Source organism: Aotus nancymaae, unplaced genomic scaffold, assembly GCF_030222135.1.
Source record: "Aotus nancymaae isolate 86718 unplaced genomic scaffold, 86718_ANA_hifiasm-v0.15.2.pri h1tg000017l, whole genome shotgun sequence".
In the NCBI taxonomy this organism is placed as follows: domain Eukaryota; kingdom Metazoa; phylum Chordata; class Mammalia; order Primates; family Aotidae; genus Aotus; species Aotus nancymaae.
This window is the reverse complement of record NW_026988429.1, coordinates 993,143-1,008,602: the sequence shown is the minus strand read 5'-3', so window position 1 is coordinate 1,008,602 and position 15,460 is coordinate 993,143. Positions and strand designations below refer to the sequence as shown.

The following is a 15,460-nucleotide window of genomic DNA, read 5'->3' as shown; positions in this document are numbered from 1 at the left end:
TGTTGCCTCCGAGGCCTCTGTTCTGTTCCATTGGTCTATATCTCTGTTTTGGTACCAGTACCATGCTGTTTTGATTACTGTAGCCTTGTAGTAATTTTTGAAGTCCAGTAGTGTGATGCCTCCTGCTTTGTTTTTTTTGCTTAGAATTGACTTGGCTATGCGGGCTCTCTTTTGGTTCCATATGAAATTTAAGGTGATTTTTTCGAGTTCTGTGAAGAAGGTCATTGGTAGCTTGATGGGGATAGCATTGAATCTGTAAATTACTTTGGTCAGTATGGCCATTTTCACGATACTGATTCTTCCTAACCATGAACATGGAATGTTTCTCCATCTGTTTGTGTCCTCTCTTATTTCGTTGAGCAGTGGTTTGTAGTTCTCCTTGAAGAGGTCCTTTACATCCTTTGTTAGTTTTATTCCCAGGTATTTTATTCTCTTTGTAGCAGTTGTGAATGGCAGTTCATTCTTGATGTGGCTCTCTTTAAGTCTGTTATTAGTGTATAGGAATGCTTGTGATTTTTGCACATTGATTTTTTATCCTGAGACTTTGCTGAAGTTGCTTATCAGTTTCAGGAGATTTTGGGCTGAGACGATGGGGTCTTCTAGATATACAATCATGTCGTCTGCAAATAGAGACAATTTGACTTCCTCCTTTCCTATTTGAATACCCTTTATTTCTTTTTCTTGCCTGATTGCTCTGGCTAGAACTTCCAATACTATATTGAATAGGAGTGGTGAGAGAAGGCATCCTTGTCTAGTGCCAGATTTCAAAGGGAATGCTTCCAGTTTTTGCCCATTCAGTATGATATTGGCTGCTGGTTTGTCGTAAATAGCTTTTATTATTTGAGATACGTTCTGTCAATACCTAGTTTATTGAGGGTTTTTAGCATAAAGGGCTGTTGAATTTTGTGAAAGGCCTTCTCTGCATCAATTGAGATAATCATGTCGTTTTTGTCTTTGGTTCTGTTTATGTGGTGAATTATGTTTATAGACTTGTGTATGTTGAACCAGCCTTGCATCCCCAGGATGAAGCCTACTTGATCATGGTGGATAAGCTTTTTGATGTGCTGTTGCAATCAGTTTGCCAGTATTTTATTGAAGATTTTTGCACCTATGTTCATCATGGATATTGGCCTGAAGTTTTCTTTTCTTGTCGAGTTTCTGCTGGGTTTTGGTATCAGGATGATGTTGGTCTCATAAAATGATTTGGGAAGGATTCCCTCTTTTTGGATTGTTTGGAATAGTTTCAGAAGGAATGGTACCAGCTCCTCTTTGTATGTCTGGTAGAATTCGGCTGTGAACCCATCTGGACCTGGGCTTTTTTTGGGTGGTAGGCTCTTGGTAGGCTCTTAATTGCTGCCTCAACTTCAGACCTTGTTATTGGTCTATTCAGGGTTTCGGCTTCTTCCTGGTTTAGGCTTGGGAGGATGCAAGTGTCCAGGAATTTATCCATTTCTTCCAGGTTTACTAGTTTATGTGCATAGAGATGTTTGTAATAATCTCTGATGATGGTTTGTATTTCTGTGGAATCTGTGGTGATATCCCCTTTATCACTTTTTATTGCATCTATTTGATTAGTCTCTCTTTTCTTTTTTATTAATCTGGCTAGTGGTCTATTTTGTTGATCTTTTCAAAAAACCAGCTCCTGGATTTATTGATTTTTTGAAGGGTTTTTTGTGTCTCTATCTCCTTCAGTTCTGCTCTGATCTTAGTTATTTCTTGTCTTCTGCTAGGTTTTGAGTTTTTTTGGTCTTGCTCCTCTAGCTCTTTCAATTTCGATGATAGGGTGTCGATTTTAGATCTTTCCTTGCTTCTCATGTGGGCATTTATTGCTATATATTTTCCTCTAGACACTGCTTTAAATGTGTCCCAGAGATTCTGGTATATTGTGTCTTCGTTATCATTGGGGTTTTGAAGAACATCTTTATTTCTGTCTTCATTTCATTGTTTATCCAGTCAACATTCAAGAGCCAGTTGTTCAGTTTCCATGAAGCTGTGCGGTTCTGAGTTAGTTTCTCAATTCTGAGTTCTAACTTGATTGCACTGTGGTCTGAGAGACTGTTTGTTATGATTTCCATTCTTTTGCATTTGCTGAGGAGTGATTTACTTCCAATTATGTGGTCAATTTTAGAGTAGGTGTGATGTGGTGCTGAGAAGAATGTATATTCTGTGGATTTGGGGTGGAGAGTTCTGTAAATGTCTATTAGGTTTGCTTGTTCCAGGTCTGAGTTCAAGTCCTGGATATCCTTGTTAATTTTCTGTCTTGTTGATCTGTCTAATATTGACAATGGGGTGTTAAAGTCTCCCACTATTATTGTTGGGAGTCTAAGTCTCTTTGTAAGTCATTAAGAACTTGCTTTATGTATCTGGGTGCTCCTGTATTGGGTGCATATATATTTAGGATCGTTAGCTCTTCTTGTTGCATTGATCCTTTTACCATTATGTAATGTCCTTCTTTGTCTCTTTTGATCTTTGTTGGTTTAAAGTCTATTTAATCTGAGATGAGAATTGCAACTCCTGCTTTTTTTTACTCTCCATTTGCTTGGTAAATCTTCCTCCATCCCTTTATTTTGAGCCTTTGTGTATCCTTGCATGTGAGATGGGTTTCCTGGATACAGCACACCAATGGGTTTTGGCTTTTTATCCAATTTGCCGGTCTGTGTCTTTTGATTGGGGCATTTAGCCCATTTACATTTAGGGTTAATATTGTTATGTGTGAATTTGATCCTGCCATTTTGATGCTAGCTGGCTGTTTTGCCCATTAGTTGATGCAGTTTCTTCATTGTGTCGCTGCTCTTTACCATTTAATATGTTTTTGGAGGGGCTGGTACTGGTTGTTCCTTTCTATGTGTAGTGCCTCTTTCAGGAGCTCTTGTAAAGCCAGTCTGGTGGTGATGAAATCTCTGAGTACTTGCTTGTTCGTAAAGGATTTTATTTTTCCTTCACTTACGAAGCTTAGTTTGGCTAGATATGAAATTGTGGGTTGAAAGTTCTTTTCTTTAAGGATGTTGAATATTGCCCCCCACTCTCTTCTGGCTTGTAGGGTTTCTGCTGAGAGATCTGCTGTGAGTCTGATGGGCTTCCCTTTGTGGGTAACCTGACCTTTCTCTCTGGCTGCCCTTAGCATTTTCTACTTCATTTCAACCCTGGTGAATCTGACGATTATGTGCCTTGGGGTTGCTCTTCTTGAGGAATATCTTTGTGGTGTTCTCTGTATTTCCTGGACTTGAATATTGGCCTGCCTTGCTAGGTTGGGGAAGTTTTCCTGGATAATATCCTGAAGAGTATTTTCCAGCTTGGATTCATTCTCTCCGCCACATTCAGGTACACCTATGAAACGTAGATTAGGTCTTTTCACATAGTCCCATATTTCTTGGATACTTTGTTCATTCCTTTTTACCCTTTTTTCTCTAATCTTGCCTTCTCGTTTTATTTCATTGAGTTGATCTTTAACCTCTGATATTCTTTCTTCTGCTTGGTCAGTTTGGCTGTTGAAACTTGTGTGTGCTTCGCAAAGTTCTCGTGTTGTGTTTTTCAGCTCCATCAATTCACTTATATTCCTCTCTTAAGTTGTTTATTCTCGTTAGCGTTTCGTCAAATCTTTTTTCAAGGTTCTTAGCTTCTTTGCATTGGGTTAGAACATGTTCTTTTAGCTCACAGAAGTTTCTTATTCCCCACCTTCTGAAGCCTGATTCTGTCAATTCATCATACTCATTCTCCACCCAGCCTTGTTCCCTTGCTGGTGAGGAGTTGTGATCCCTTGTAGGAGGAGAGGCATTCTGATTTCGGGTGTTTTCATCCTTTTTGCACTGGTTTCTTCCCATCTTTGTGTGTTTATCCACCTGTCGTCTTTGTAGTTGTTGACTTTCAGATTGGGTCTCTGAGTGGACGTCCAATTTGTTGATGATGAAGTTATTTCTTTCTGTTTCTTAGTTTTCCTTCTACCAGTCAGGCCCCTCTGCTGTAGGACTGCTGAGGTCCACTCCAGGCCCTGCTTGCCTGGGGATCGCCTGCAGCAGCTGCAGAACAGTAAGGGTTGCTGCCAGTTTCTTCTGCTATCTTTGTCCCTGAAGGATACCTACCTGATGTCAGTCTAAGCTCTCCTTTATGAGGTGACTCTTTGGATATACGGAGGTCAGGGAGCTGCTTGAGGAGACAGTCTGTCCTTTATAGGAGCTCAGGTGCTGAGCTGTGAGCTCTGTTGTTATTCAGAGTTGCTGGGCAGGTATGTTTAAGTCTGCTGCATCAGAACTCATAAACCACCCCCCTTTTTTTTCCCAGGTGCTCTGTCCCGGGGAGTTAGGGCTTTATTTATGAGTTTCTGTTGTGCTGCTGCCTTTTTTCAGGGCTGCCCTGCCCAGCGAGGAGGCAGTCTAGTCACTGTCTGCCTGCAGAGGCTTTGCTGAGCTGCTGTGGGCTCTGCCCAGCTGCCGTTTGAACTTCCCTGCAGTCCTGTTTATACGGGTGTAATTAGAACTGCCTCAGCAATGGCGGCCCACCTCTGTAATAGCAGACTCTCTATGTAATGGTGAACTCTCTCTGTAATGGCTGGCTGCCTCGGCAATGGCGGGCTGCCTCAGCAATGGCGGACTACCTCCGTAGTGGTGGAGTGCCTTGGTAATGGGGGACGCCCCTCCTTCACAGAGCTGGACCATCCTGGGTTCAGCTGTGCTTGCTGTGAAACTCTCAATCCAGAGCGTTTCAGATTGCTGTTTTTTTGTGGAGGTGGGACCAGCTGAGCCTGATCACCTGGCTCCCAGCCTCAGAGCCTTTTTTTTTTGTCTCCCAGGTGTTCCAGTCACCTGTTGAAAAGGCGTCAGGATCTGTGTGATTTCCCGTGCGGCAACCCACTGTGCCGGCTGAAACAGCCGTGCTGAGATTCATGGCGCTTTTTTGACCGGGAATCTCCTGGTCTGGCTCCCTGTTTTGGTCCCCTTTTCTATCAGTTGAATGGGTGACTCTGTCTTCCCCGAGCTCCAATCGCCAGCTAAAACAGTGCCCAGACCCATGTATTTTGTACAGAGAACCGCCATGCCAAGGCGCCAGCTGAAACAGCCGCACTGGTGACCCGTGGGGCTCCTCCATCTGGGAATCTCCTGGTCTGTGGGCAATAAAAATCCATCTGGAAATGTGGCATCCACTCACCCTCCACACTTTTGCTGGGAGCTGCAATCCTGAGCTGCTCCTAATCGGCCATCTTGGATCCGTCCTTTTTTTTTTAAAAAAAAAAACGGGGTTTCACCATGTTGGTCAGGCTAGTCTTGAACTCCTGACCTCAGGTGATCCGCCCGCCTTGGCCTCCAGAGTGCTTGGATTATAGGCATCAGCCACTACGCCCGGCCAAGGCTGGTCTTGAACTATTATTTAAAATCTTTTAGGCTGGGCGTGGTGGCTCATGCCTATAATCCCAGCACTTTGGGAGGCCAAGGTTCAGGAGTTCCTGAGCAGATCATAAGGTCAGGAGTTAAAGACCAGCCTGGCCAACATGGTGAAACCCTGTCTCTACTGAAAATACAAAAATTAGCTGGGCATGGTGGCGGGCGCCTGTAGTCCCAGCTACTTGGGAGGCTAAGGCAGGCGAATCACTTGAACCCCAGAGGCAGAGGTTGTAGTGAGCCAAGATCATGTCACTACAATCCAGACTGGGTGACAGAGTGACACTCTGCCTCAAAAAAAAAAAAAAATCTTTTTAAAAAACTTTTTTGGGTGGGTGCAGTGGCTCATACCTGTAATCCCAGCACTTTGGGAGGCTGAGGCAGGCAGATCATCTGAGTTCAGGGGTTCAAGACCAGCCTGACCAACACGGCAAAACCCCATCTCTTCTAAAAATACAAAAATTACCTGGACATTGTGGTGCACTCCTGTAGTCCCAGTTACTTGGGAGGCTAAAGCAGGAGAATCACTTGAACCCGAGAAGCAGAGGTTGCAGTGAGCTGAGAGCATGCCACTGCACTCCAGCCTGGGCAACAGAGGGAGACTCAAAAAAAAAAAAAAAGTTTGGCTCCTGACACAGCCCTCAGGAGATCCTTAGAACATGTGCCCTGGTCTTGAACTCTTGAGCTCAAGCAATCCACCCGCCTTAGCCTCCCAAAGGGCTGGGATTATAGGCATGAGCCACTGTGCCCAGCCTGGCTCCCAGAGTTCTAGTCAAACATCTGCATTTGCCTGTTGAGCATTTCTACCTCAATTTACTGCTGTCTCCTTAAACTCAACATGCCCCAAAGCAGGCTCATCATGAGTACTGCACACAGTGACGGTCATTAAGCCCTGAGGAAGGAAGGCTATAGTGGGCATGTGGTTTACACAAGGCTCCATACATGGCTGGAGATGGTGGCTGGGAAGACTCAGAGGAGTGGCTGGGGTTACTGGAAGTGGGCAGTTCATCGATCCTTGGGGCAGTAGCAGAGAAATGGACTTACCAGAGCAGAGGTTCCTTTTGTGGGTATGTTCACTGGGGTTTGGTTTTGGGGGTAGAGTAGTAAGCAGTCTGACATCAAATTGTGAGGGCATGAACACCAGCCGCAAGACTTTGGGCTTTATCACATGAGTGATGGCGTGATATTGTAAGAGCAGAAGGGCAGTAATCCCAGCAGTCTGGGAGGCTCAAGTGGGCAGATAACTTGAGGTTAGGAGTTCATGACCAGCCTGGCCAAGATGGTGAAACCCAATCTCTACTAAAATTAGAAAAAATTAGCTGGACATGGTGGTGGGTGCCTGTAATCCAGCTACGCAGAGGCTGAGGCACGAGAATTGCTTGAACCCGGGAGGCAGAGGTTGCAGTGAGCTGAGATTGTGCAATTACACTCCAGCCTGGGTGACAGAGTAAGAGTCTGTCTCAAAAAAAAAGAAAAAAAGGGCTGGGTACAGTGGCTCACACCTGTAATCCCAGCACTTTGGGAGGCCAAGGCAGGCAGATCATGAGGTCAGGAGATCAAGACCATCCTGGCCAACATGGTGAAGCCCCATCTCTACTAAAAAAAAAATACAAAAATTAGCTGAGTATGGTGGCAGGTGCCTGTAATCCCAGCTACTCAGGAGGCTGAGGCAGGAGGATCACTTGAACCCAGGAGGCAGAGGTTGCAGTGAGCCGAGAGCACACCACTGCACTGTAGCCTAGTGACAGAGCAAAACTCCATCTCAAAAAATAAAAACAGAAGAGGTACAGTAAAGATGGCAACCGAAGGCCAGGCGCAGTGGCTGACACCTGTAATCCAAGCACTTTGGGAGGCTGAGGCAGGCGGATCACCTGAGGTCAGGAGTTTGAGACCAGCCTGGCCAAGATGGCAAAATCCCTTCTCTACTAAAAATACAAAAAAATTAGTTGGGCGTGGTAGCACGTGCCTGTAATCCCAGCTACTTGGGAGGCTGAGGCACAAGAATCACTTGAACCTGGGAGGCAGAGGTTGCAGTGAGCCGAGATTGTGCCACTATACTCTAGCCTGGGTAAGAGAGCGAGACTTGGTCTCAAAAAAAAAAAAAAGTGATGACAGAAGTTAGTTTGATCTAGCTGTAGGGGCAGGATGGAAGGAAGGTGGGGAGACAATGAGAAGGGTTCAGCTCTTGGTACTTGTGAGCAGCAGAGCTCACAAAGGACAAGGACAGAGCTGGCACAGTGGCTCACACCTATAATCCCAAAGACTCAGGAGGCTGAGGTGGGAGGATTGTTTGAAGCCAAGAGTTGGAGACCAGTCTGGGCAACATAGCAAGACTCTATCTCTAAAAAAAAATTAGCCAGGCATGGTGGAGCATACCTGTAGTCCTAGCTATTCAGGAAGCTGTGGCAGGAGGATCACTTGAGCCCAGGAGTTTGAGATTACAATGAGCTATGATTGTGCCACTACACTCCACCCTGGGCAAGAGAGATCCTATCTCTTTTTTTTTGTTTTTGTTTTTGTTTTTGTTTTTTTGAGACAGAGTCTCACTCTGTCACTCAGGCTGGAGTGTAGTGGCACGATCTCAGCTCACTGCAACCTCCGTCTCCTGGGTTCAAGTGATTTTTCTGCCTCAGCCTCCTAAGTAGCTGGAATTATAGGTGTGTGCCACCATGCCCTGCTAATTTTTTTGTATTTTTAGTAAAGATGGGGTTTTGCCATATTGACCAGGCTGGTCTTGAACTCCTGACCTCAAGTGATCCACTTGCCTCAGCCTCCCAAAGTGCTGGGATTACTACAGGTGTGAGCCACCATGCCTGGCCCAAGATCCTCTCTCTTCAAAAAAAAAGGACACTGTACCAAGTCATCTCCATCCTTTCTTCCCCTGCCTGGTGATTGTACTATTAGGCATTGTTTCTGGGTGCTCCAGCACTTACAGCCCTGGGATGACAAAGAAGAGTTAGGCATTGTGAGTTTTCTTCCTATTTGGACTGTAAGATCCCGGTGGGTGGGGGAGAGACTGTCACATACTATCTACCTTGTATTCCCTCGGTGTTGAGTACAGAAGCTCCCAACAAAAGTCCATTGACAAAGGGGTAATTTCCTTGACATAAATAATGAAGGAGAAGAGGGCTAGGGTTTGCTGGAGAAGAAAGGAAGATTTTGGATTTAGACAGGTTGTCAGATGTACCAGGAGCCACATGGGCTCCACTCCATGTCTGGAGGTCTATCCTGTCTTCAGCCTCCCTGGCATCCACCGTTTCTTTACAGAGCTGCTGCCATTAACCATATTTACTGCAGTTCCTCTCCCTCAAGATGGGCTGTAGAGCAGAAATCAGTTTTATTGCTGTGTTCTTTCCCTCCAAAACCACCTATCAAACCACAGAAACAAAACTAGCATATAGGCCTTTTCTTGCTTTATGGGTTATATTGCTCTGGAGTGGGCTGTTAATAATACATAATAATATGTAATATTATATAATAATATATAATAATAATGCCCTTCAATGTAAGGACATTCCAAAGCTTTCTGAGTCTCAGAATGTTAAAATAGTCATTGTTTCTGGTCTACATACAGTTCCTATCTTCCTTTTGTAGGTGATAACCAAAAGATCATTGTAGGCTGAGCTACTACAGATGTAGTGGCTCACGTCTGTAGTGCCAGCATTTTGGGAGGCAGAGGCAGGCGGAACACCTGAGATCAGGAGTTTGAGAGCGGCCTGGCCAACATGGCAAAACCTTGTCTCTACTAAAAAATACAAAAATTAGCCAGTCATGGTGGTGTACTCCTGTAGTCCCACCTACTCAGGAGCCTGAGGCAGGAGAACCACTTGAACCTGGGAGATGGAGGTTGTAGTGAGCCAAGATCATGCCACTGCACTCCAGCCTGGGTGACAGCAAGACTCTGTCCCCACCAAAAAAGGTCACTGTAATTCCCCTTTGTTCCTTCAGCCTCTGCCATCACAGATCATACAATCCCTCTCTTTGGCATGTGCTCTGTGGGGGGTGGGGGTGCGGGGGGACAGGGGGACAGGGTATGTCTCTCTTTTTCCTTAAAGCTTCTGGATGATAAAATTAACCTTGAGGATTTTCCATCTTTTAAAACAAGCTGGGAAGAGCAGGGTAATCCTAGGGCACTTGTTCATAATTTGGGTCCAGGCCTCTTGGAAAACCCAATGACAACTATGGCATCTCTCCTCAAAAAATGGCCAGGCCCACACAACTATGCAACAATTCTGGGGTTTTATGGCTGCCAAATTGAACATAGAGATCCTTAGATTTAGAGGATCATCATAATTTGACAAACCCCTTTTACTTTCTCCCGATCCCTATAGCTCCTGCCTGAAGAGTCACTAAGTCTCTTTTCTCAAGAATGTCATAAACAAGCCATGCAGGCTTTCAAGCTCCACATGCCACGGGGTCGGTACTGGCGGCTTCGTCTCTGTCCCGGTAACTCCTCATCCTAGCTTCTCCTTCCAGGGTTCCAAGGGGGTAATAGTGTCTCAGCCCCTCCAAATCCCTGTTCCACTCCACTGTCTCCATCCTTGTCCTCAGCTTCTGTGCCCTTCCCTCCCAAAATCCTATCCTCATCTCCCAAACACTCCATTTAGGGGGTCAGTGGATCTCCACAGCCTCATATCCTGTCTTCTCTTTACTCCAGAACTTCCCAGTGTTCCTAGTGAGTATGCTGGTTTAGTGGTCCGCACCATACTGGAGCCCGTGTTGCAAGGACTGCAAGGATTGCCACCCCAAACCCAGGCCCCTGCTCTTGGTCAGGCACTGACAGCCATCGTGGGTGCCTGGCTCAACCACATCCTTACCCATGGGATTCGGTTCAGGTCAGGAGTAAAGGTGGAAGTAGCAGGGGGTGAATGAAACTGGGAAAAGGAAGGGGATAAATAAGTGGGTGAGGCAGAGCAGTTAGGAGAGGCTGGAGGGTCAGCTGGCCATTACTGTACCTCTGCCTTTAGCCTGCAGGGAGCACTGCAGCTCAGACAAGACTTTGGAGTGGTCAGGGCGCTGCTGGAAGAGGAGCAGTGGAGCCTGTCCCCTGATCTCCGCCAGACCCTGCTCATGCTCAGCATCTTCCAGCAGCTGGATGGGGCCCTGCTGTGTCTGTTGCAGCAGCCCCTGCCCAAGACTCATGTCCACAGGAGGACCCCCTGTTGCTGTGAGTCACTCCCCTTCGCTCACTGCTTTGTGTGCCCCATACCCCATTCTCACCACTGATCTGGCTTAAGTATATCCCCACCAGCTACCTACCTTCCACTCCTGCCTTACCAGGTGCTTGTCATGAGGTCCAGACCACAGAATTGCCCAGCAGCTGCCTCAATAGCCTGGAGAGCTTGGAGCCCCCTCTCCAGCCTGGAACATCCCCAGCCCAGACAGCTCAGCTGCAAAGCACACTAGGGGGAGGAGGACCTAGCCCCAAGGCCTTCCTGGTGGGAAATCAGCAGGCCTGGCTTGCCCTCAGGCAACACCAGCGACCCCGCTGGCACCTGCCTTTTCTTTCCTGCCTTGGAACCAGTCCTGAATCCTAAAGAGCCTGGGACCAGAAGTCAGAAAGTTAGAGCTCCCCATCTGTAGCTGGAAAAATCCAGACATTTGGAATTGCCTAGAACTGGAAGGAAGCCTAGAACTGGCAGCTTGGAGGAAAGCATACTGGAGAACAAGCTACACAGAGCCTGGACTTAAGAATCCATGATCACTCCAGCACTTGGAATCCAGAGTAAAGCGCAAGACTACAGCCTGAAACCCGAAGGTCAGCACCCTTGGGAGGTTCAGGCCTAGTTCTCCATCAGTGTAGACATCTCGGGGCTAAAGAGTTGAGTGTTCAGGGATAGGGAAAAGGAAAAGCTGTAGAAAACAGAGGCTAGATGGGCGTGGTGGCGGCAGGCGCCTGTAGTCCCAGCTACTCGGGAAGCTGAGGCAGGAGAATCACTTGAACCCGGGAGGTGGAGATTGCAGTGAGCCGATATTGCACCATTGCATTCCAGCTTGGCCAACAAGAATGAAACTCTGTCTCAAAAAAAAAAAAAGAAAAAGAAAACAGAGGCTAGAATGCACTTCAACTTAAGTCCTAGTAGCCAGGCTAATTCATGGGTGTTGGATACAATGAGTTATAAATTTCTCTTCAAAGAATCAGTATGTCAGTATATTCAGTTCTTTGTCCTCCACTTTAAAGTTTAACTTCCTTGTAGTTTCAGTAAACAATCTTTTCCACTAGTTCTAATCAGTAATTCACATCTGTTCCCGGTACCCTGCTCCATCCTGACCATCCCGGTCAACTACTTTGACCTGAGCCACCCATGGTTACCTGCTCTGACCTGTCCCCTAACTGTCCTTCCCACCAGACTACCCATCCCACCACTCTGGCTGGTACCCCTGCTCTCTTTAAAATTGCCAATCAGAATTAATCTAGACTGTGTGGTCTAACCCTAGCCAAAAGGGGAATGACACAGCGGTAGGAGCTACCTCTGTCAGGAATAAGTACCCCTTCCCCTCCCTTGTCTAGGTGTGCACTCACCATTGTTCCATCTGTGAGCTGAAACTTTTTTTTTTTTTTTTTTGAGACGGAGTCTTGCTCTGTCGCCCAGGCTGGAGTGCAGTGGCGTGGTCTTGGCTCACTGCAACCACCGCCTCCCGGGTTCAAGCAATTCTCTGCCTCAGCCTACCGACTAACTGAGATTACAGGCACCCGCCACCATGCCTGGCTAATTTTTTGTATTTTTAGTAGAGACGGGGGTTTCACCATCTTTGCCAGGCGGGTCTCCAACTCCTGACCTCGTGATCCACCCACCTGGGTTTCCCAAAGTGGCTGGGATTACAGGCGTGAGCCACGGCACCCGGCGAGCCTCACTCTTGTATAGAAGTAAATTGCCGGGGCCGGGCGTAGTGGCTCACGCCTGTAATCCAAGCACTTCGGAGGCCAAGGCAGGCGGATCACCTGAGGTCGGGAATTCAAGACCAGCTTGACCAACGTGGTGAAACCCCGTCTTAAAAAAAAGAAGTAAATTGCCAGCTGGACCCAGTAGCCCAAGCCTGTAATCCCAACACTTTGGGAGGCCGAGGCAGGCGGATCATGAAGTTAAGAGATTGAGACCATCCTGGCCAACATGGTGAAACCCCATCTCTACTAAAAATACAAAAATTAGCCAGGTGTGCCTGTAATCCCAGCTACTCAGGGGGCTGAGGCAGGAGAATCACTTGAACCCAGGAGGCGGAGGTTGCAGTGAGCCAACATCGCCACTGCACTCCAGCTTGGTGACAGAGTAAGACTGTCTCAAAAAAAAAAAAAAAAAGTAAATTGCCTTGCTGAGGAAATTTATATTTGAGTGCTACTTCTTTTGCAGCACCGAAAATTTATATGTAACATGGGGAACCACAGAGATGTAATAGGCATTTCTACACCTGGATCAGCCCCAAGGACAGTATTACCCTGTACTGCTCTTCCCATTACTATTTTCAGTCATTTACGAATATTGGGCTGTAGTACTTTCACGTTTAAGCTTTGGCTATTCAGAGCTCACCGTGCTTAATCTTAAATTACCCGAATGGTGTTTATCGCCTGGTGTGGATCATCCCGGCTTGTGTTAGTGCTGTCTCTTTGGAAGGGGCCAGGACTTAAGATCGAGTTAGCCTAGATCTGGCCTAGCAGGGTACAGAAGGGGAAATGTCGCAGAAAACAGGCGTATTTTCGCGCAAAGAGGTTTTTGTGCCATTTATTTATGGTTTTCACCGTGGTATGAGAGGACTATTAATGATAAGTTGTATTTGCTGACCGCCTACTTTGGGCTCTCCCATGCGTTGTGCCGAAACCACCTCTCTCCTTCCTGCCTTCCTCCGCGTGGGTTGGAAAGCCCAAAGCGCCGGTTCGCAAGCCTGCTTGGCTACCGACGGCAGGAAGTCTATCCCGCAGGAGCTCACCCTTTCATGGTCTTACGTACATGCGACACTTCCGCCTCCACGAGTTCTTCCGGGGCGGAGGTCACCATGGCGGCTTCCTTGGGTCGGCTTGGTCTACGCCCTGTCAAGCAGGTTCGAATCCAATTCTGTCCCTTCGAGAAAAACGTGGAATCGACGAGGTACGAAGGGGAAGAGGATAGGAGCGGGAAGTGGTGCGCCTTCCTTCGGCCGAGGCTTTAAGCCCTCAGCCTGGTGCTCACGGTGTTTTTCCACCGTAGGACCTTCCTCCAGGCGGTGAGCAGCGAGAGGGTCCGCTCCACTAATCTCAACTGCTCAGTGATTGCAGACGTGAGGCACGACGGCTCCGAGCCCTGCGTGGACGTGCTGTTTGGTGCGCTTGGGTGGGGAGACCGGCGGGAGGGGACAGCAAGCAGCCCGCGCTCCCCTTAGCCCCAGCCCTGCCGTCCCTTCCTGTCTGACTCGTTTGTTTCTTCCCCAGGAGACGGGTATCGCCTGATTATGCGCGGCGCCCATCTCACCGCTTTGGAAATGCTCAGTGCCTTCGCTTCCCACATCCGGGCCAGGGAGGCGGCGGGCAGCGGGGACAAGCCGGGCGCTGATGCTGGTCGCTGAAGCGCGGAAGAGACCAACGAGATGATTTTAGCGTGGACTAGGACACTTAACCTAAGAAGACTTTCATTTAATCATTCAGATCACTGTGTGGAGGGCCACGGAGTGCAAAATAAAACTTAAAACCCTGCTACCACAAATGTTTCTGGAGCAAGACTAGATCAGGGAGGTGTCTGGATTAACCTGAATTTATTTCAGTTTCTTACCATCACTCACTATTTAACCCTTTTGAATTTGGCTTCTGGCTTCTCCTACCATTCAAGGTACCTCTTTTTTTTTTTTCTTTTTTCTTTTTAGACAGGTCTGTTTTCGGTCGCTCAGGCTGGAGTGCAGTGGCATGATCATAGCTCACTGTAACCTGGGCTTAGTCGAGCCTCCCAAGTAGCTAGGAAGCTGGGACTACAGGCACGCACCACCCCGTTCAGTTAATTTTTAAATTTTTTGTAGAGAAGGGATTTCACTATGTTGCCTAGGCTGGTCTTGAAGTGCAGGGCTCAAGCGATCCTCCCACCTTGGCCTCCCAAAGTGTTGGGCATCAGCCACTGTGCCCAGCCCTCTTACTCTTACCAAATCCAATGTGAACACTGATAGGCCAGGTGCAGTGGTTCACGTCTGTAATCCCAGCACTTTGGGAGGCAGAGGCCGACAGATCACCTGCATGGAGAAACCCTGCCTCTACTAAAAATACAAAAAAATTGGCTAGGTGTGGTGGTGGCACATGCCTATAATCCCAGCTACTTGGGAGGCTGAGGCAGGAGAATCGCTCAAATCCTAGAGGTGGAGGTTGCAGTGAGCAGAAATCACACCACTGCACTCCAGCGTAGGCGACAGAGCGAGATTCTTGTCTGAAAAAACAAAAAACACCAACAGTGCTGTTTTTTTCAGCTCTCATCTTTCTATCCAGTTCTATCTCCCATTCTCTTTTTTTTTTTTTCCAAAAGAGGTGGGGTTTTGTCCTGTTGCATGGGGTGGTCTCTAACTCGGGCTCAAGTGATCCTCCCGCCTCTCAAACTGCTGGGATTACAGGCGTGAGCCAACGCACCTCATCACATCTGCAACTTGTATGTCGTTTTTGTTTTTGAGACAGAGTTTTGCTCTTGTTGCCCAGGCTGGAATGCAATGGCAGGCTCTCGGCTCACCACAACCTCCGCCTCCCAGGTTCAAGCGATTCTCCTGCCTCAGCCTCCCCAGTAGCTGGGATTACAGTCATAAGCCACTGCACTTGGCCCTAATTTTTAAATTTTTTGTAGATTGCAGGGGTCTCCTCATCTTGTCCTGGCTGGTCTTGAACTCACTGAACTCAAGCAGTTCTGCCTTGGCCTCCCAAGATGCTGTGATTACAGATGTGAGCCGCCAACGCCCAGCTGGAAGTATTCTTTTAGGAAACTTGTTTTAAATCTGTAATCCTGTACATAAGTTGTGTGTGTCTGTGTATTTGCACGTACTGAGTTGCACTATGGAATTATTTCTTATTGTGGGTTGGAAAATGGTTGAAAGCCACTGCTTTAGACACCTTCACAATGCTCAGCTAGGTAATAAAAGATCTCTAGACAGTG

At 47.3% G+C, this 15,460-nt stretch overlaps 2 protein-coding genes across 4 annotated transcripts in view; both read left to right on the top strand.

The window, feature by feature from the left end:
- The window catches only part of CCDC142 (coiled-coil domain containing 142), an 18,800-nt gene extending 5,488 nt beyond the window's left edge, over positions 1-13,312 (top strand). Inside the window, exons 6-10 of one of the 2 annotated variants that reach the window (XR_010343223.1) lie at positions 9,704-9,818; positions 10,030-10,207; positions 10,340-10,539; positions 10,653-11,130; positions 13,229-13,312. Coding sequence is in view for 1 of the 2 variants with exons in the window: in XM_064377839.1 (XP_064233909.1) it covers positions 9,704-9,818; positions 10,030-10,207; positions 10,340-10,539; positions 10,653-10,909 (750 nt within the window). In the remaining variant the exon portion in view is untranslated. Of the gene's footprint in view, positions 1-9,703; positions 9,819-10,029; positions 10,208-10,339; positions 10,540-10,652; positions 11,911-13,228 lie in introns of those variants that run through there. The other variant, XM_064377839.1, reaches the window with a different exon arrangement.
- Positions 12,707-15,460, top strand: MRPL53 (mitochondrial ribosomal protein L53). 2 transcript variants are annotated; one of them, XR_010343224.1, is made up of 4 exons: positions 12,707-13,453; positions 13,553-13,665; positions 13,774-14,167; positions 15,155-15,460. XR_010343224.1 is itself a non-coding variant. In XM_012452174.3 (3 exons), exons 1-3 carry the CDS (start codon positions 13,302-13,304, stop codon positions 13,905-13,907), a joined length of 399 nt encoding a protein of 132 aa, XP_012307597.1. In that variant the 5' UTR covers positions 12,707-13,301; the 3' UTR covers positions 13,908-15,460. The 2 variants fall into 2 exon arrangements, 1 of the variants encoding a protein (XP_012307597.1); XM_012452174.3 differs by having other exon boundaries at positions 13,774-15,460.